We start from the raw sequence: 20,109 nt of genomic DNA, 5'->3' as shown, positions 1-20,109 counted from the left end.
ATGGAGGATACACAGAAACGGTCCAAAAGTAGTAGGGACAAATGACTGATGCCATATTACTCCATTACATAACAATGACAGATGATATACATCATTATCACCCAGGAATCTTTTCAAAGCAAGAGGCATTATTATTATTCTTCTCTAAAGCTGGGCAAAATTATTCATGAACCTCCAAGGTTTGGAAAAATTACACTGACCTTTCTACCTCTGTGGGGGTAATCAAGATTGTTTGCAACAATTGCTAAAAGATGAGGATTCTAGAGAAGCCACTTAGGGTGCATACATCTAAATACGTGGTTGAGATTTTTATTTAATGTTGGAAATTAATTCATGTAGAACTTTTTGAATTCAACATGTTTGATAATGAAAATGGCTTATCACTTAATATATTAAGCACCGTTTAATTTGTATGCATAATTTTAAGTGAAAATTTTTGATTGAATTGACAACGCATACTACATCTCTCGCACACATAACGCGCTCTCAAATATACTCTCACACAAAATACACATTTGCTCTCTTTTTATTCTACACGTACTCCCACACACACAAATATATACAATTCAACACTATCTCTCGGATATTTCATTATTTACTCCCTCTCCCGTATGCGTATTTTTTCTTTCTCTCCAAACACACAAATACAGACGCTTTTTAGGTATAAAATTATAATTATCAATTTAGCTACTTAACACTTTCAACGCTAAATCTTTATATTTCAGATTTAAGTTTTATCAAACGAGTTTTTATCTTTAAATTTTTCGCTTTGTTCTTTTATTTTCTTTAACACTGAGATACTCATTTGTTGGATTGAGAATCCCAAATAGAGATGTCACGGATTGATTTATGATCTTTAACAAAAACTACAACCATCTCCAAGATTCAATTTGGCTAGTAGGGACATTGATTAGCCGACCCTGAGATCCAAGTTTGACTCCTTAAGTAGTGTTCTTCTTCTCCTTCTTCCTTGTAAGACTTACCATCATTTTTTTAAAATTTTTAAAAAAAGTATATGTAAACATCTCAAACTTTTATGTCTAGGCCTTTATAAATCCTATATTTTTTGCAAATCTGATCCACGTTTAATGTAATGTGAAAGTGATTCAAGGCTTGTGGCTTCAATTTTTTTTTTTTTTTTTAACTAAAGGTGATTGATTAATTGTAGTTCAACAAATTCTTGGATACATTTCCATACCTCAAAGGGATAATTCCGACTACCAAGTTAAAACAAATAAACTATTTACTATCGACATCACACGAGGAGGATTACTTTTTTTATCTTTTTTTTTTTTTTGTCAAAAGGTCATCATATACGAGGAGGATTACAGGCACTAGCAATTCAGATTCATGTCAAATCAAGAAGAGAGCGATGAATTGCCGGCCATCAAGAGAAGAAGTTCCCAGACTCCACAGCTGTTGCTCCTTTTTTACTTACGTGGCTTGCCAAGTTTTCAGTTTTACCCAAGTATAATGCCACATAACCGTAGACTCACGCATCATGCCACATCAAAAAAAATTGTAGTAGAAAGTACTCGTTGATTGATACTTTGGGTGATGGGCGGAAGAGGGGCAGGAACGGTTGCATCCTCACAATTCACGATCAAGATTTGGTCAAAAAAAATTATACGGTTCAAATTTCATATTATATCTCATTTTTTAACAACATGTATGGGACTCATAAAACTTTATTTTTAAATTATACGTTGTGAAAAGTAAGTTACACCATGTGTAAACAGAATTACACGGTGTGCAAAATGCATTGCCCCTGGTCGGCTAGTAAGAACTTGACTAAAACATTTTGGATCTGTAATTTATGCTCAAAAGTTACACAGAGTGAAAATTTCTGAAACGCACATTTAGCGTTGAAATGTACAGACAACAATAAAGCTTGATTCGACAAAAATTGGTAATGTTAGCATATTAAATCATCGCTCAAAAGTAGAAATTTTCGTATTATTATTTAGCAGTATTTTAATTAAGTTAAAATTTTAGCAATTCTATCTGAATCAAATTATGATAGTTTTATTATTAGGAAATCAGTGTTTTACTTCTAGAAAATTTCTTATGATTGTAAAATTTATTTACCAAGTCATCTAATCTATAAATAGGAAATTTTATTATTGCTGTCAGTCGAAAAGAGAGATATTTGATAGCTTTATTATTATGGTGAGTAATTATTATATTATTGTTGGTATCATTCTTCTCCTACAATGCATATTTGTATGTGTGTTTGTAAATTGCCTCTACATATATATTGAATTTTTTGAAGTTTATCTCTCATAAATTTTTGGCGAACTTCTTTCTTTTTTTCTTTTTTTTTGGGAATGTACGGGTAACATGTCCAATAACCATTTTCATTGCATTTCTCAAGATCAAAACCAGCTGCTCTTGCAGCAGAGTTTACGTTAAAAAAAAGTGTACATATGAAGCAAAAAGTTCTCTTCAAAACAAAAACCTGTGCAGCTTGTAATATACAGTCCTAATATTAAAAATCAGACAAGTCAATAACGTAAAACGATTCTTTGGTGTCTACAACTCGGCAAAACCCTCGTCTTCATATAAGTCACCGATGACTCTTTCTCAGGACAGAAATGGCACTAACTGGAAGAATTCCATGTGGCTGCTGGAACCTTAGTCATCACTGTTAATCACCCCTTGCACATCCCATTACTCCCTGCACATGAAACGGGGTGTTTTTAGCCTCACTATCCAATGATTTTAGCGAAGAACTTCAGTTCACAGACATGACTTGTCGCGTAAACATCTGGAGGAAAGAAAGAGATGAGAGGCAGGGGGGCATCTGTATCCAGAATACCAGTTGTTAAGTCATAAGAAAATGATATACTCACCTTTTTCTTTGTCACATACGAGATCAGTTGTACTCGCCATGTTAATGGAGGCCGCAGCACAAACATCAGGTGCCTGATCATCCTTTGAAGTCATGGCAGACTGATCAAATTCCTTATTTGTTGCCTGCAGCTGACGAGATAAGAGAGTTGATGAATAGGCGCAACGGATGCTAATCAAATCAGCTAGAAAGCTGATCAACAGTCTATCCAGATTCTGAACAAACATAGAACTTGAACCCTTTTTTTTCTTTTTTGGAAAAAAAAAAAAACTCAAATCAGAAGTTCTGACTGAAAGAGACAAGGAAGAACAAAGCAGAAGGAATGAATGAGAGTTAAGAGTGAATATTTATTTGAAAAATGAAAAGATCGGTTTTGCTTCGAAAAGAAATTAACAAGAAGTATGAAGTTTGCCTCTGAAATTGCCAAGAAAAAAGAAAGAAGAAAATCAAGCACAAACAAATAAATTTACGAAGGACAAAAGGGGGGAATAGAAAAGAAATCTAGAAATCGATGAATACATGGATCGGGAATTGTCGTCCTAGTTATACTCTGCAACTATCAAGCGGACAAAATCTCACCCATTCCTCTAATAATAGCATAAAGCTAGATGGATCTACATTTCTGCTTGATGAGGAAGCAAACAATCATGTACACATCAAAATGCAATCTTGTTCTGAGGTATATCAAGATTCAGTCCTTCATAATTTATAAGAGCAAAAAGAATATAACTTCCTGAAGTCTACCCTTCGTTATATCTAATTGATACTTAATGACCAGATAAAAGGAATAGAAAAACCACACATGATAGATACATCAGATGTCTTGCCAAGGACAAAGAAAGAAATCATATTGCAAATATCAAGCTAAATACAAGTTTTCAATCACATTATTGACAAGAACCAAGTCATCAGATTCAGGTCTACGGTCAAGTGTCCCAAAACCAGACTACCTCTTTCCTCTCTCAAGGGCACAGAAGAACAAAAAATGAAACACATAAGCTTGTCTTCCATATTGATCTTAGATGCCCAGCTTGTCACAGTACATCAAACTAAGAATAACCACCAGCGTTCATCTTTTCCCCCTTGATGTGCTTGACTAGAATTGTTTATTAGTCAAAAAAATTTTTAATTTTGGAAAAGTAATTCTCAGTCTTTAAGGATTATCGGAGATTTACAGGAACCAACCAACAATAACCAGAATATTCTTGGATAATATGCTATTCTTGCCTTAAATCTGGTATAATGAACTAAAAGCTGGATACCATCTGACTGAGATTATCTTCTCATATTCAAGTGCAACAGACAGCATGAAACCAGAAGTTGCAAATGTAGCTCCATAGCTTATAACCAAGTATAAACTTGGGCAATGACTTCAAAGTCTGAACTCAGAGATCAACATTTACCCTACCAATCGGCTGGATGAAATTTAATCAAAGAAAAATTGTAACTCGCACATATGAGAAGGCAGGACAGTAATTAAAAAGGGCACTAAAGAAAACAGAGTACAGAGGAACGATAACAATTGATCTGCACCCAATTACTTCCGCCTCACCCTGTAGTTAGAGTCAATCTGTGATTTCAACTCTTTATGAGCAGCAAAGTTGTACCAACATACACAGCAAACTTTCCATTATTGCCTCTAGAGAAGAGCTACTAGCTCTATGTCTGACTTGTTTTAGCTCCTAAGAAATGCATCTAGAATTCAGACAAGGCATTAACAGGTTGGCCCATTTAGTCAACGAGGCAAGTTCTGAAATGATTCCATACTTTTCAAAGAGGAATTGAGGTTATATTTCACCACAAGAATGTAAAAGGAACAACACTTGTTCTCCTTCAAATGAAATCTATGTTGAAAACAAGGATACCACCTCTAATGGGAAATCCCAAAAACAAAAGAATGATTATAGCAATAGGAGGTGGAGTATTAGTCTAATGAAATCATAAATATTGATAAATAAATCCCCCACAACTACCTAGCAAAATGTAAATTCACCAGGAAAGAAAAAGGAAAAGAACTTGCAAGGAAAGCAATGAGAGCGAAAGCAGTAAATTGCTATCTTTGCTCAAAGACTTTGAAGCTGCAGTTACTACACGGATTGGTGAGGCAAATTTATAAGAAAGAATCTCTCCTTTGATTACGAGTGCAATAAGCTAACTCATGCATAAACCACAAACCTGACTAGATGTCTGGCTTATTGAGCTGCCAGTATCAGTTTTATGATTTAGCTGTGAATTTTTATTCTGCACTTCAACAACAGAATTTAAAGTTGGAGATGCATTTGAAGCTTCAACATGAATTCCCATTCTTGAGGTATCCACACCCACAGCTGAACTTATGGGAGCTTGCCCCACCAAAGGAACTAAGGGAGCCCTTGGGATTGACATAGGAACTCCTTGACCAGGATGCCCAAACACCTGAAGGTTTGATCCAGCTAAGCCTTGGAAACCAGAAGATCCAGAAATAGTTGGAGAAGGGAAATGTGCTCCTTGCATGGGCGGTAGAGGAAATATCGGAAATCGTGGAGATCCAGAATTCAAGTCTAGCATTCCCATCCCATAACCCATTCCCATGCCCATTCCACCAGCCATGGGAGGAAAATGTGGCACATGAGCAGCGTGCATGTGTTGTAATCCGGTTGGAAACATCATTGGAGGCATGCACAATCCAGCTCCCATTGACATCACCTGGATAAAGAAGAGAAAAGCAAGCACTATAATTATTTCAAGGACATTATTAGAAATTCAAAAAGAAGAAACAACAAAACAATTCATCCAGCATCTTCACCACTGAAACGGCCAGGTTTCATAGAGTTTAGCCTTTGTATGGACATGACTCCTTGCATCAATGCCACCCGGAATAACACTAAAAAGTACTTTTTCGGGAAGGAAAACAAAAAGAAAAAGAGCCAGCTTGTGCATATAGTTCCAAAGGTTTAGCACCTATATATCCTTTCATGAACCCATACACGGTAGGACCAACCAGGTGTATCTTCAATTTCATCATGCAGCTTCCTTTAGCCTTCTCCCACACAAAACTTCTCCAAGAAAATAAAGTGAAATAAATAAGCTAGCCTAGAAACATAGACAATTAGAATAAACTAGCAACAGCAATTTTTAGTTATGCAAGGTCTATTATACACTTTAGACTTCTATGCCGGAGGGATAAATGTAGAACACAACAGAAAATAAACCACCGAAATAATAGTAGAAATAAAGTCATAAAGGACCCTATTTCACCTTACCTGTACTTGAAGTTGAAGAGTCTTTAAGTACTCAATGGCTTCATCAAGCATCGAAGCTTTGTCAGCCTAGAAAATGAAGATAGGCATCCCAAAAAAATTATACACAAGAAACAAAGAACAGAAAATTCTTATTTAATTGAAACTTGGAGTTCTAATCTAAATCACTAAGATTTGCAAACCAGTTTCGGTTCAATAGCAACATGGTGAGACTGGAAAAGGAAACTAACATCTTGCAATCAGAAAAGCATTAAGTGAGCTCATAATATACTAAGGCTCACATTAAAGCTTCTATTTTTTTATAGATGCGAAGTATACACAGTATGCTAAATCAAGTAAAAACATTTCTTGACGACATACTTCGAGTCATAGGACAGAATGTTGGGTAATGTAGATCTTATTCATATATCATCATATACTCCATACATATATATATTTTCAAAAAGAGGTATACACATTACAGATGCACACAAAGTTTTTTAAAATAAGAATACAGTTCTCTTTACACATTGAATCAAAATTTATCTCTGTTGGTTCTTATCTGCAAGTGATTATGTACTGAGCTGTTAGCAGCATCAGACAGATAGTGAGCATATAAGCAAGAGTTTATATCTATAATTACCTTATTGCAGTTGGGTATAAGTTCTTGCAATGCACGCATCTTCTCATTAATCCTATCTCTTCGTCTCTGTTTGCAATTATCAATAAAGGGATCAATAAGTGAGACACACCAACATGAAGTCATTATTGTCAGAAATTTGTTTTCCTCACCCTCTCAGACAGATTATGCACTTCCGCAGCTCGGCTTCTCTTTGAACCAGAAACACCCCTTGCATGAGCTACTTTTTTTATACCCACAGATTCTTCTTCAATTTCCTGCATGTCAGGTGTTTAATTTCACTATACCTATCACTAGGGAGTAAATCAGTAAGCGTTTACAAATTGGTTGGTCAGTGTTATGTCTTACTTCACTTCGTGATTCAGACTCCTCGTTATCACAATGTTTTCTCTTCAGTGTATGCATCTGATCGTTTGAAGCTCCCTCGCCACTATTTGCAGAGCACACAGAGGAAGCAGCAACAACAGGTTCAACAGGATTCTCACTGTCTTTCACTTCTTTAGTGATGCTAGAACCAATTATCGGGCTCGAGGACTTATCATTCTTAATTGAATCATCCCAGTGCAAATTATCAGGTCGATGAGCACTGCATGACTCCTCAGGTGGCTTATCAACTGATGGTCTGGAATCTACCTTGGTCGAGACCAATTTAGGTTGGTTATGGACGCAAATATCCTTCTGGGAGTTACTAGATGGCTTATGTGTAGATTTGACAGGACTACTACTACTCACCGCAGAGACCTTTTCAATACCTGATGAACAGGAAGCAGCTACGCCATCAGTTTTCTCAAGATTAGCTCTAACAAGAGCAGCTGGTCTTGAAAAATGGGTAAAATTCAAAAAATTGGATGCCCCCACTTTTTGATTCTGCATCTTCATGCTAACCAAACCACCTGGGGAAGCTTGACCTTGACCTGTATCTCCAAAAAATGTAACTGGATTGTTGCTTGTGGTATTCATAACTACACTTGAAACTCCCGATCCTGCAGGTGCAACAGATAATTGGCATTGCTGCGATGAGTATGGACTCAACAAACCCGTCCTTGAAGAAGAAACCTTTGATGCATTCCTTGCCTCTATATCTAAACCATTATGCACCGGAACTGCATACGAATGCTGGGGCATTTGATTGCAGCTTCCCTTGACCACTAATCCGAAGCTGTTAAGGGCGGATGTCTCATTACCAGTTACACCAGATATTTCTGGTAAGATTTCAGAGCAAAAATCTGATCTAAAACCATCATCTACAGGATAATTCAACCACGGCCCCATCTCATCTTCTTGATTCAAATAAGTCTCTCCTGATCGCACTGATGGCATAGCATCATTCAAGGTAGACCCAATCTCAATAAACTTCCCAACTTTTGAAGTGCTGACATTTCCAGTGAACCTATCTCGAATTCCAGGCTCCTGTGATGGAAAATCATTCAAATTAGGGCTCTTCTTAACCCTGTTAGACTGACCCTGCATCAAAATCTGACCATTTTCCCACAGTAGCTCAACAAGATCATTTTCAGTTCTGCAACCATATACACCAATATCATACAACATGTAACAAACAATACACAGAAAAAAGGGAAAGAAATCATCAATTTGTTTCAAACACAAAAGTATGCAACCTAGAAATAAAAACAATAAGATGTAATAGTGGATCATTTTCCTAAATAAAATGAAAGTCTGCTTACGCTGGAGATAGATCGGTAGAAGATGCAGTTTTCGGTTGGGCAGATTCAAGCTTTCCTCTGGCCATTCTCAGGAACTCAGAGAGGGGCATGGTGAAAAAACAACACAACTCCCACTCAGAAATGCAAGAAATTCATTAACTTGGACAAACTGGAACACCTGCACACCCTTGATCTTGTCAGAGAACTAAAATCCCCAGAACAAAAGAACCCCTTTTGAAACACAAAAAGTGTGAACATAAAGCACTTCAGCAAAGTTCAACCGACATTAAAATGGAACACATAAATCCAAATAGCACGACATCAACAAATGACGTTACCCCACTACTACAAGACAATTTTAGTTGCATATAAGCAGATAAATCCAATATACAAGATACAGATACGAGTGCTTAATACACCAGAAAAAATCACAAGCTTACATAAATTACATGTGGTTTATACTAATGTCTCGATCAATAAAAGTACATAAAAATCCAGAAACAGCATTAAAAATATATTAACCAGTCAAACCAATTCTTTAATGGAAGCATAAGCTACTTGATAACCAACTATTTGAGCTTCTTTACCATAAAAAATTCAATCTTTTAATTGAAACTCAATCATTAGAAGATAAAACCACACGAGATTGCTAAATTAATTAACAACCCTCAATTCTTTATCAGTTAAAGGGAACCAAGTAGCACTAATCTTAAAGAAAAAAGAAGAAAGAAGAAAAAACCCACCTCTTAAAAATGAACTCCAAGTCCAAGCCTCACTCACCTCACCAATCTCCAAGAAGGGGAGGATTTTCAGAACCCATTAGTCCAATCAAAATCATTAACGAGATTTCAACTTTATTATTAAACAAAGTCTTAAAAATCTCGAAAGATTATCACATCCACTAATGAGCTGTGATAATTCTCTTGAACCCACCAATATTTTGTAATCCACATGCCTTCAAATAGCTTCCCAAAAAGTACAGTCTTTACACGCCCCACTTGGTTTTGAGCTCCAAGGACAAAAGAAACGTACTTGCTGAATACTAAGGTTGTGTTTGGATTGTATTTTCCGTTATTTTTCATGGAAAAATTACTGTAGCGATTTGATGTATGTGAGGGAAAAAGATGATAGGGAAATGTGATCACGGAAAATGATGTAATTTTTCGACGAAAACTGGCAATCCAAACAAAGCCTAAAATAATATGTTATATACTACATTAAGCGGAGATTGATACAGAAAGAGAAACAGAGGATTCAGAGGGCTCGTAGAAGTCGGCGAAAGGCATGGGTATTTTGACGCTGGCCGAAGGAAGAAGCAACACAAAAATGCAAGTAAAGAGTAGAAACAGACTAACAGTAACAGTACGAATGAAGAAACAGCTCAAGGCTTGGCCTTTTCTATATTTTTCCTGCTCTACAAAACAATGAACAATTGGTCATTTTTTAACCATAGTTAGTAAAAGCACCTTGAAAACTCAACCGTTGTTAAAAGGTCCTTATCAAGTTTTTTTCCTTTTTTTTTTTTGGCTTTGTTATTGGCTATGTCTTGATAATCTCAAAACTAATCACCTCCCAACTTGGTTAAGCTCACAACTCTTTGAACTTGTGCCTGGTTGCATTTCTTAAATTTGATTTTGTTACCTACTCAACTCTCATAGCTCTTGTGGAATCTCCAACTAAATTGCTTCCTAAATTTAATAGCAATCTCGTAAATTTTGATTTTTTTGACCTTTCAATATCCGTCACACGCCTTATAATTCTCAACTAAGGACGTGGATATCATTCATAAGTTAAATAGCCAAATCAATCAATAGAAAATCATCTATAGATATGTAAATATTTGAATGTAATATTTTTAACATGTGATTCTCGACATAACTCGCATCTATAAATTCATATACGCGTATCGTCCATAAATTAATAGCCAAATCAATCAGTAGAAAATCATCTATAGATGCGTAAATATTTGAATGTAATATTTTCATCACGCACGTAGTTCTCGACTTAGCTCGTATGTATAAATCCATGTTAGCAATAACACGATATTATGCATTTGTTACAAAATTGTACGTATTATTTTTAAAGAATTGCTTACAATCTTTTCAAAAGGTAACTCAAAGTAACTGTATAATATCTTCCAATCGAGGTGCCTGATAGCCATTTTGCACTGGAGTGCTTTCTGTTTCCCAAGCAAGAAAGAAAAGAAATCATTTAATAAAAGTACTATAGTGCTTTATGTCGTCGTACATGAGCTAAATTTTGTATAGGTCAATGCGGGCACCACAAACATATATGTTTAGGCTTAATGGGTGATTATGACTTCTCAATCTTCATTATCCTTTCTCTAAAAGAGCAAACCACCTTTTTTTTTATTTGTTTTGTTAGTTCTGGTTGGCCTTTTCATTCATGTTTAATCGAGAACCCGTAGTTTCAGAATGGTTTCAAATCAACGTTTCTGGACCATCAATATTGGTTTTGTGGAAATATGACATGGCCATATTCGTGTCAATTTTTGGATGCCCTGCCCAGCTTTTGTAGTTCTGTCAAGAAATGACATAATTTGGGATTCAATGAAAACTTGACATAATTAGCTGATTGTCCGGTTTTATGTGACATTAATCATCTGACACTACTCTTTCTTTGTGGAGATATCACATAATATGGTGGTAAAAACAAAAGATTTCAGGTTGCATCGGTTGAGAAGATGATGGTGATTTGATTTTCTAACCACTAGCGAGCAGTTGAACACTTGAAAATATTGCCCTTACAAAAATATTTCAATTGTATTACTCCAAGTTTGTTTTTGATTGATAGGGAATTGGTTGAGACACTCTTGGCTCGACTGCGCTCATGACTTTTATTTTCTTAAAATTAAAATTTGAAATCTGAATTCATTAAACTATTGAATTATAAATACTGAAATGTTAACATTTGAGTGCATTCTACATTTGCATTAAGTGATAAGTGAACAGTTTATCATTTTTTTTTTAAAAAATAAGCATTGCCTACACAATTCAGACCTACTTAATTAATTAATTAATGTACTATTTTTTGTTATCAAACACGAATATGCTAATATCTGAATCCATTAAATGTAAATATTGAATTGGATTATCAAGCCTGACCTTAAAGTATCTCTTAGATAAACGGAAAATAATAATTTAAAAAGAAAAAGAAGAAGAAGAAATTCTAGTTCATTTAGTCGAAGGTTTTAATGGATTGTGTAGCTTCTAATTTATGGTCCTTTAGCTTTACAACTTGAGCCCTAAACTCGGATAAGAAAAGAAATACTACTACTACTATAAAATTGATTATGACGGCTTGGATTAGAAATAGAAAGCAATAATAATGTTTTTAGGAACGAGTCTGTAGTCTTCTACTACGTACGACATAATAATAGTATTACATTTTTGGTAAGGTGCAATGTAATGTGTCTGTGTTCTCTGTATTTTGAAAATTTCGTCACCTCCTCCATTGTTTAACTACTTTTATTTTTTTTTTCCTCTTTTTTTTCTTTGTTGTTATTCAAAGAATTTAGTATATCTTATCCCAGATCTTTGATCCACATTTGGCACCATTATGACATCTGGAAATATTGTGCCAATATCTCTTTAATTATACGTGGGACTACATGTTCTTATCCTCTTTGATCTCCTCTCTTGTATTAAATTAAGCTTTTAACCAAAAAAAGATTAGGTTTTTGTGGGACAAGTCTAGTCATTGATTTGCTCATGATGGGTTTTTATGATTCTTCTTTCCCTCAGATATTGGACACACTACTCTATTTGAGCACCATTCATCAATATATAATGTCCGAACAATAGAAATATTGGTATGAATATTTTTTTCTCATCTTTTAAATTTTATCCTTATAAAAATTCCCTGATTGTACACACATTAACACTAGTGTGTGTGTGTATATATATATATATATATATATAACAGTTTATATATGCAAAATTAATTACAGACTGTGTGTGTCACTAATACTTCTCCAAACATTAGTTAATCTCGTATTAGTCTAAAACAAGATTTAGAAGTATGGAGCACAAACTTTTAAATTTCACGACCCTTTACACATGTTCCATTAGCAGATTTCCAAGATCCAGTCAGCCGGTGCCTAAAAGTATTTGTTTCTAGTGACTTTTATAATTTTGTGTTGGAGAAGGAAACAAGTAACGAAAGATGCAATCATTTTCGACAAATTGTTACCATATAAACCCACACAATCATATTAAAGGAAAGAAAAAAAAAAAAAAAAGAGTCAAGAACAACTTTAATTAAGCTGACTAAACCGTCATAACTGCTCTTTGTCTTAGCAAAACATCCTTAAACGAGCCATAAGCGGCTTTTAATAGACAGCATTATTCATTTAAAAGTGATTAGGGACAAATAATATCACTGCCTTTTGCTTTCTTAGATGTTCGTAGGGCCCAAAGAAGTCATCTAATTACTTAATTGATGTGGATAATGTATAGTATTTGACAGACTAATTTTCAAATGCTATGAGATACCTAATACTAATTAAGAACTGTACAAGTCATTAGTTTGATTATGGCTATAGATTTGGACAGTTTAGAGATTCATAATTAAAGTGCCTAGCTAGATCTTCCTCCGTCGTTTTTATAGTTGGCACAAGAAGCTAACAAAGAGGATTTGTCTTCTCCTAATTCTTCCCTTTTTAATATTATAACAAAACCACCATTTCTAATGAAGAGACCAATTCAGAACCTAGATGTGAACTTTTGCTGGCTGGCCTGCACTCAACTGATTTTGATTTTTTTAAAAAGCCAAAATCAGAATTTGAAAAGCAAGTGTTGTGTAACTTCTGATTTTAGATCTAGAAAAAGCTGAAAATTGAAAGAAAAAGTAATTTAAAATATCTCATAATTAATTTTCTAAAATCAGAAGCTAAAAGTAGGTCCAAAAAATTAGTGAAAAACAAGGCTCGAGTTACTATAAATTTCTTGTTCATGCATGAAAAAGGAATACTTATCAAAATTTTGGACCATTGATCGATCAAGCTCACTTGTTTGAACTCCATTATTTATCTCTTAGGTCTTGCTACTTGCCCCCCTTGAGTTGGAACTTTCCTAAACAACTTCTTAATCAACTGATTATTGCTTTACTAATTAAGGGGAGAGATAGAGAAATTACTCCTCACTCTTCTCTCTTCTAAAAGGATGAAAGACGCAAAAGTTCGACTTAATTACCAATAACGTTGACGAGACGAGTCTAAAATTTTTTATTCGACCTTCAAACTCTCGAGATTTAAAATAAACAGTAGCTGCATGCCTACTGTCTACGAGTACTCTTTCGAACATGTTCAGTCGATCCTTCTTCGAGGCCTCAATATTCTGTTCAACCCCTGTCATAATAGATACAGGATATACTTGACAAGCTGGCCGGGAACTGGAATTACTCGCTCTTGGCTCCACTCATGTATTGTACTGGAATGAGATTGATGTCACTGGGCTTTTAGTTCTAGCAAATAATGGTCGGACACGACTCAAAAAAACTGAAGCTACGTATCCAATGGAATTGGAGATGTCCACCTGGACCCTGCCTTGAGCAAGCAAGTGATTTGGTGGAATCTAAGAGGACCCCTCCCCACTCTCCGGTCCATGCATCATGTGGAGCAGCTGTTTGCAGCGCAAGCCGGAGGTGGCCCTTAATTTGGCTCCATTTCCTCGTCCTCATCCCAAAATCCCTGGAAAATGTTTCAGGGTTCTTTTGACTTTTACATCAATATCAAGATCAAACAATCTGGATGTGGGGAAAAAGATTGGCTAAAGTGAAGAGGTCAGGTGTGGGATTTCACGTGCAACTGGGCAATCCCCGTGGCTTCTTTGCTTCTGTGTCTCGTTCAGTCCCTTGTCTATCACCACCATGCATCATGACCCCTTTGTTTGAGCTTGGGCTTCGTCAAATGAATATCTGTACTTCTTTCTGGATTCTCTTCGTACTGATCGATGAGAATTCATACATTTGTTTTGACTTATGCCTGCACATATAGTATCCTGGCTATTCCTACCTGCTTAGTTTGGTTGGTTGTTTGGCAATCCATGAAAGTTGGAAACCAGCCATGCACGGAGGAGGAAAAGTCAAGCCAGAGATTTTGTTTTTACTTTTCTTCCCCCTTCGTTTTCAAGGGATATATCATATATGGAGAAAGTAAAAGGACTATCTAGAACTAAGTGAGTATTAAAATTCCAGTTTGTCCTTATAAAAGAAAGAAAAGCAGTGTACTTCCACATTAAGTAAAAGAACTACTGTAAAGAAAGAAAAAGAAAAAAAGCAATAAAGGGCCGACCTAAATTAAGTTGTCTTAAGGTATCTTGCTGCTTCTACTTGTCTTTGCTCTTTTGCTCCCCTCCACGAGGCTGTTTCTATTTTCCAAATTTTTCCTCTTTAAAATTGGGATTTTTCTGTTGCTTTTTGGCAGGAAAGTTGAAGATTGGGTGGCCATGTATATATTGGCTCAGTCCTCCTCTAATTTTACCCCCAACTAAATTCCTACCTAAGCATAAGACCCAACCTTTAGCGCAGTCATCTGCATAATATTCTGCAGCTTCTATGTTATTAGAAGAGAAATACCCCCGTGAGGTCTACAGGAGCCAACTAGTCCGAAAAATGCCATACCAAAAGAACACAGGCCATAGCTAAACCTGCCAATCTGCTTAAAATTTGTGGGTTTCTTTAACTGAATTTGATGCCTACACAACCAATGTTGCTCAGTCCTGATTTCAGATGACAGGTGGTGCAAAACTCTTTTTTTTTTTTTTGTCAATTGTCATTCCTACTCCTACTCCTACTCTATCTACGAGGGAGGCTCAATTGAGCCTATGGGGACAGAACCATCACCGGACCAGATGGGTACACTACACACTCGTCTGAATTTGAAGCAGAGCCACAAGAGTGGCATTTTGGTGGGAGGCAAGGGTTCCACCACACCAAAGCCTTAAGGGCTTGGTGGTGGTCACCAGCCCAAGAGCTGGTGGTTACAGGTGGTGCAAAACTCATTCAAGAGAAAATCTTGTAAAGAACAATCAACAACCTGAAAACATGGAGAAGAGGGAACATATCGTTAGTAGTGCTTTGGAAACTGCAGGCCATCTCTAAAAATAATTTCACGTGCTGGCGGTTTTCGCTACAGTTCTGGCAAAACAAGGTGGTATTGACAAGAATAAACCCATTGAAAGAATATAATAGGAGGACTGCTGCAGGGGTATGGGAAGGAAAGACAGAGGATATTGTAGATAAATATGGTGAGCCCCCACCAGCTTGCCAGAGGTGGGACTGTCGACGTTACGTTTATTAATTTCATCTTGGCTTGGCTGCGAAGCCTTGTTAACTGCACCAAGCATGAGTCAATAGTGCTGCTATCTTTACTGCTAACAGAGTAACTGCATCTCGTTGTCTCTGGCGTCCCTGCAATCTGCACATGACCACAAGAAACATCCTAACTTGACAAGACATTTTTATCGACCGCATTCTAATCCTAATCCACCATTCAAACGTACCAGCAATGGCTTTTGCACGGTATATAATCACCCTGAAGCCGGCTTTTACCATCTCACGCCAATACATTTGCATACATGATATAGCATTGTAATCATGGTTCAAAGTTGCGGTCGCGGCCTGGACCATTTCACATTGGTCTTGGGCATATCGGTCGCGGTTTCGACGAGACGCGAATTCTTGAAATTTTTAATATTCTAAAAATTGTAAAAAATATAATAATTAAAAATAATTAAAAAATTAGTAAAAATAATGAAAATTCGAGTTGACTCGTGATGACTCGGAGTGATTCTGAAAGAAACTTACTGCACTCCGAAAGGTCCCCGCCTGAATCAATTGTATTAACTCTGAATCAATTGTTGGATAACAAAATTAACTCGGCTGAAGCATCAAGTCTGCTGAGACAGTTGTCCAGATACCAAGCATCGTGACTCCGCAAATGCTTTCCCAGAAATACGACATAACAGGCTCTATTCCTGAAAGCGTCACGAAAATTCTCCGGCATGTATGCCTATGAGACCTCTGTAATGTATGCTAAAAATCTGAATAGTTGTGGCGATGATCAAAATTTTTTTGATCTCTAAGAACAAAATTGTAGTTTGCTCATGTTCTTACCTATCATGTTTACAAGTTTCCTGAGGTTTTTGCTACATTTTTGTTTGAAAAGCATTCTAAACTCGTGGTTAGATTGAAAGGAGTACGTACTATTTTCCAAGGCTATCTATTAGATTGAAGGCTAGCTAGAACCACAAACAAAACTACTTTAATCAACAAAGTAAAAATCAGAGATTGAGTGGCTGAAGAAAGAAACGTCTCGTAATTGCAAAGCCACCATTCTAAATGCAATGCTCTGAGGATTTGCAATATATTCTGGTAATGATAACAAGAAAAATGAATTTGGTCCCCAAGTGCAAGGAATGCAGTGCAACCATCCATGTGAAGTAACTCTGATATTGAAAAAAAAAGACAGTTAAAAAAAATAGTAATCAAGCTAAAAACTTCTCCCTTCCCATGCCAACATAACAATAAACTGGAGAAATAAGTGGAAGAATAAACTGATATAACATCTTGACTTTAACTGCATGTTTGCGCTCCATCTATTTAATATCCAAAGGACAAGGGGTATGACAACCTTCATTGTAGTTCTTCATTCCAGTCTATCAGCAATCAAGGCAAACAAATACATTAGGAAAAAGTTTTATAAAAGAAAATCCAGAAAGCACTGATAAGACCGCAGTTTAGGATCAATATAACTATATATCATGACTTGGAAAATTATTTGTGGGGCAATTTTCCTGCAAATACTTGGGCAGAAAATTGAACGTCTTATAGTACGCCGACATTTTAGGAAGCGGAACGGCATATTTCCCAAGTTCTTACCAGTAAAACCATAAGGATCTTGCAAAGAAGTTAAAAGTATTCAGGTTCAAATGACAGCACTACCACCATCTGCAATAATGCTTAGACAAGATAACGTTTCTCTTTGCTTCTATCGGCAGACTTCCTAGTGGTGACAAAACCAGCCAGTGGGCCTTTATATTGATTAATCTTCTAAAACTGTATATAATCTAACCTTTCTTGACATCTGTCCCTAAATAGCAAGCAAGATGACCCCGGTATATCAGATATGTCTATAAGTTAACCTAACTTTGCAATCAACTAGTTGCAGATTTGAGCCAAAAGAATTGGTTCAATGATGTGCAGACCTTAGTGGCATGCTCGATTCTGCAATCATCAAAAATGCAAGCAAGACTGCTTCCGAAGTGATTATTGGATGAAGGACAGAAATATAGATGTTATTTGACAAGGTGCAGCAATAATAAGCCAACGATACATAAGATCTCAGTCGCAGACCAGATGGTCCTCAAAAGACTGGCCATATTCTTTTCATGAACAGTTGGGCTACACATGTATAGATGCAGATGTCCCATTGCAGAACGTCTATGAATATATACATATTTAAATAGTATCTGATGGTTATCATGCAGTTCAACTTTCTTCAACTGTGAGTGGTAGCTTGATCCAACTTAACTACTCCTGCAGAAAGCAGCAATTTGCATCAAAATGCAAAGCAGATTATGGATATGACAGGTCGTCCATTTTACATTCATCTGGTGCTCTTACTTTAGGTAGAAACAATTACTACCTCAATCTTTTGCTGCTACGGAAGTTAAAGCTCGAACCTTTAAAACTAAAACACTGGTTAAAGATGAATGCTCATGCTATAGGCATTAGTTTTTTGTGATTAGGTGACGTGAGAATTTTTGTATTTAGCAATACGTGTGTACTAGAAACTCAAGACAGTAGACTCATATCTTGAGATCTGATCATGGATCATGGTCTCAATCTAAACTGACGTCTCAACTGGAAAATTTCCTTATCAAGACAACTTACAGACAGTAATTTAAAAGTAGTTATGCATTGAAAGGATGACCAAAGTACTTCCAAAGATATAAAATGTTTAGGTGGTGAAAATGGAAAACTAATCCTCAGATTTAACTGAATTATCTCATTCTCCCACGATGGATATCAACTATCGGAAGTCTATAACCAAGACCTTTCGTGCTTTAAACAAATTTTGCATCAACTCAAACATAAATTGCAGAACAAAAAAATATGTTCATTGGGTAAATCTATTCACTATAGGCTCATGAAGCATGTAGAAATGGATCTTTATCCAATAACTTAAGGATTAAGGATTTATGATTATGTTGAAACTTGATTACAATATGCCGAAGATGAATTAAAGGTGCTAGGTATATTGCTACATTTAAATCGCATGGCGAAGCAGTCACAATAAGTAGGAGTTCATATTAGTGTAGTTTCTGTTATTCTTATGCTTCCCTCTCTCTTTCTCTCTTTCAGGACAGGTATGGGATGGCAGATCTCTTCAGCTTCAGATAGCATATATTAGTTTTGCATCAGAACATAATAAAAGAGGGTAACAGGGATATAAACAGACAAGAAAAGTCAGATAGAGCGAGCTGCAGATGACAAGCAATCTGCAGGAGCAGCATGAATTTCAGAAAATAGCCATAAGATATCCCCTAGACTAATCATATCTTGTATGTTTAATTATATAGACGCAGATTATCGACCCTTGCTGTTCTTTTTTGTCTTTATCTAAAGCCCATATTTCTAATTTACAAGCCTAATTCATTCTCTTAACACTACCAGATTCTAGGAAACATAGGTGCTGGAAGCCCTATCTCTTACTCAACTAACAATATAAGAACTATAATTTGGTGGTTACACTAATGTTTTTGGATGGTTTGGGTGAAAATGAGTTGTAGTTAAGTTGCTTGATAATATTGGCAATATGTAATGGTAAAGGCTATGTTTTCAGAACCGGACCGGATAGCGACTCGGCCGAGGTCAGGGGTCAGGGGTCAATGGGTTCGACCGGGGGTCGATAGGGGGTCGAACCGGATGACGTCATAAATAAAAATTATTTAAAAATTAAAATATTATATATATAATATCTAATAATATATTGATATTAATAAAGGTATATCCATATATATTTGATGTTTCAAATATATTTAACAAGAAAATACAAAGAAATTAGAACAATCAAGTAGCAATTTATATTATTTAATAAATATTAACAAGTTTAGAATTAAAATTATGAATTTAATTGAAAAATAACATCAAATTTTAGGACAATATTTATAAAGTATCAAATATTTGAGGTATATCAATAAGTTTTAACAATTTAGGGGGTCAAAACATAATATTAAAAAGTTTGAATTTTTTTAAAAAAATTACTGTTGAACCGGAAAAACCGATTTTTTCCTGATCAAACCTGATTTTTGACCGGATTTTAAATTTTCGGTTTTTTAATGTGACTCGGACCGGCTACCTGACCGGTTCCCGGTTCGACCGGCCGGTCCGGTCCGAGTTTGAAAACAGAGGGTAAAGGTATAATTTAGTGATTACGTGGTATAAATTGAAAATTTATAAAATGACGAAAAAAGTTTACATCATACCCAATGCTCTCCCTTTTATTTATAATTCTTAAAAGGGAAAGTCCAGGAAAGTGATGGGAATTCATTATATCTTCCTTTGTGTGTGATTGGGCAATGGAAAAATTGAAATTCTCTTGCATTGTCCTGCACATTCCTGCATTTCTTTCCTGCAAAACTTGCAGGTTTTTGATAGAAAAAATTTAGTTTTGCACAATATTTTTAATAATTTCCACTAACTAACATTAGC

At 35.8% G+C, this 20,109-nt stretch overlaps 1 protein-coding gene across 6 annotated transcripts; it reads right to left on the bottom strand.

Annotated features, from left to right (window-relative positions):
• Positions 1–2,341: 2,341 nt before the first annotated feature.
• Positions 2,342–9,385, bottom strand: LOC113733041 (transcription factor PIF3). Of its 6 annotated transcripts, none has more exons than XM_027259164.2 (9): positions 9,117–9,385; positions 8,395–8,551; positions 7,058–8,228; positions 6,862–6,966; positions 6,713–6,778; positions 6,094–6,159; positions 5,027–5,536; positions 2,853–3,099; positions 2,342–2,677 (listed from the first exon to the last, which is right to left on the bottom strand). In XM_027259164.2, exons 2-9 carry the CDS (start codon positions 8,481–8,483, stop codon positions 2,652–2,654), a joined length of 2,280 nt encoding a protein of 759 aa, XP_027114965.1. In that variant the 5' UTR covers positions 8,484–8,551; positions 9,117–9,385; the 3' UTR covers positions 2,342–2,651. The 6 variants fall into 6 exon arrangements, with proteins under 6 accessions (XP_027114965.1, XP_027114966.1, XP_027114967.1 ...); XM_027259165.2 differs by having other exon boundaries at positions 2,342–2,767; positions 2,853–2,982; XM_027259166.2 differs by having other exon boundaries at positions 2,853–2,982.
• Between the last annotated feature and the right edge of the window lie 10,724 nt (positions 9,386–20,109).

Source organism: Coffea arabica, chromosome 2e, assembly GCF_036785885.1.
Source record: "Coffea arabica cultivar ET-39 chromosome 2e, Coffea Arabica ET-39 HiFi, whole genome shotgun sequence".
Taxonomy (NCBI): Eukaryota; Viridiplantae; Streptophyta; class Magnoliopsida; order Gentianales; family Rubiaceae; genus Coffea; species Coffea arabica.
The sequence above is the reverse complement of the archived record's forward strand: the minus strand, read 5'-3'. Positions and strand labels throughout refer to the sequence as shown.

Bases quoted from the DNA above. Each gene is read 5' to 3' on its own strand.
- LOC113733041 (XM_027259163.2), bottom strand. From the start codon at position 8,483: ATGCCCCTCTCTGAGTTCCTGAGAATGGCCAGAGGAAAGCTTGAATCT. The intron at 6,779-6,861 runs GTGAGGAAAACA...AATTGCAAACAG, and splicing joins TGCATAATCTGTCTGAGAGG to AGACGAAGAGATAGGATTAA. The intron at 3,100-5,026 runs GTTTGTGGTTTA...TTTCCAAAAAAG, and splicing joins TAAGCCAGACATCTAGTCAG to AAAAAAAAGGGTTCAAGTTC.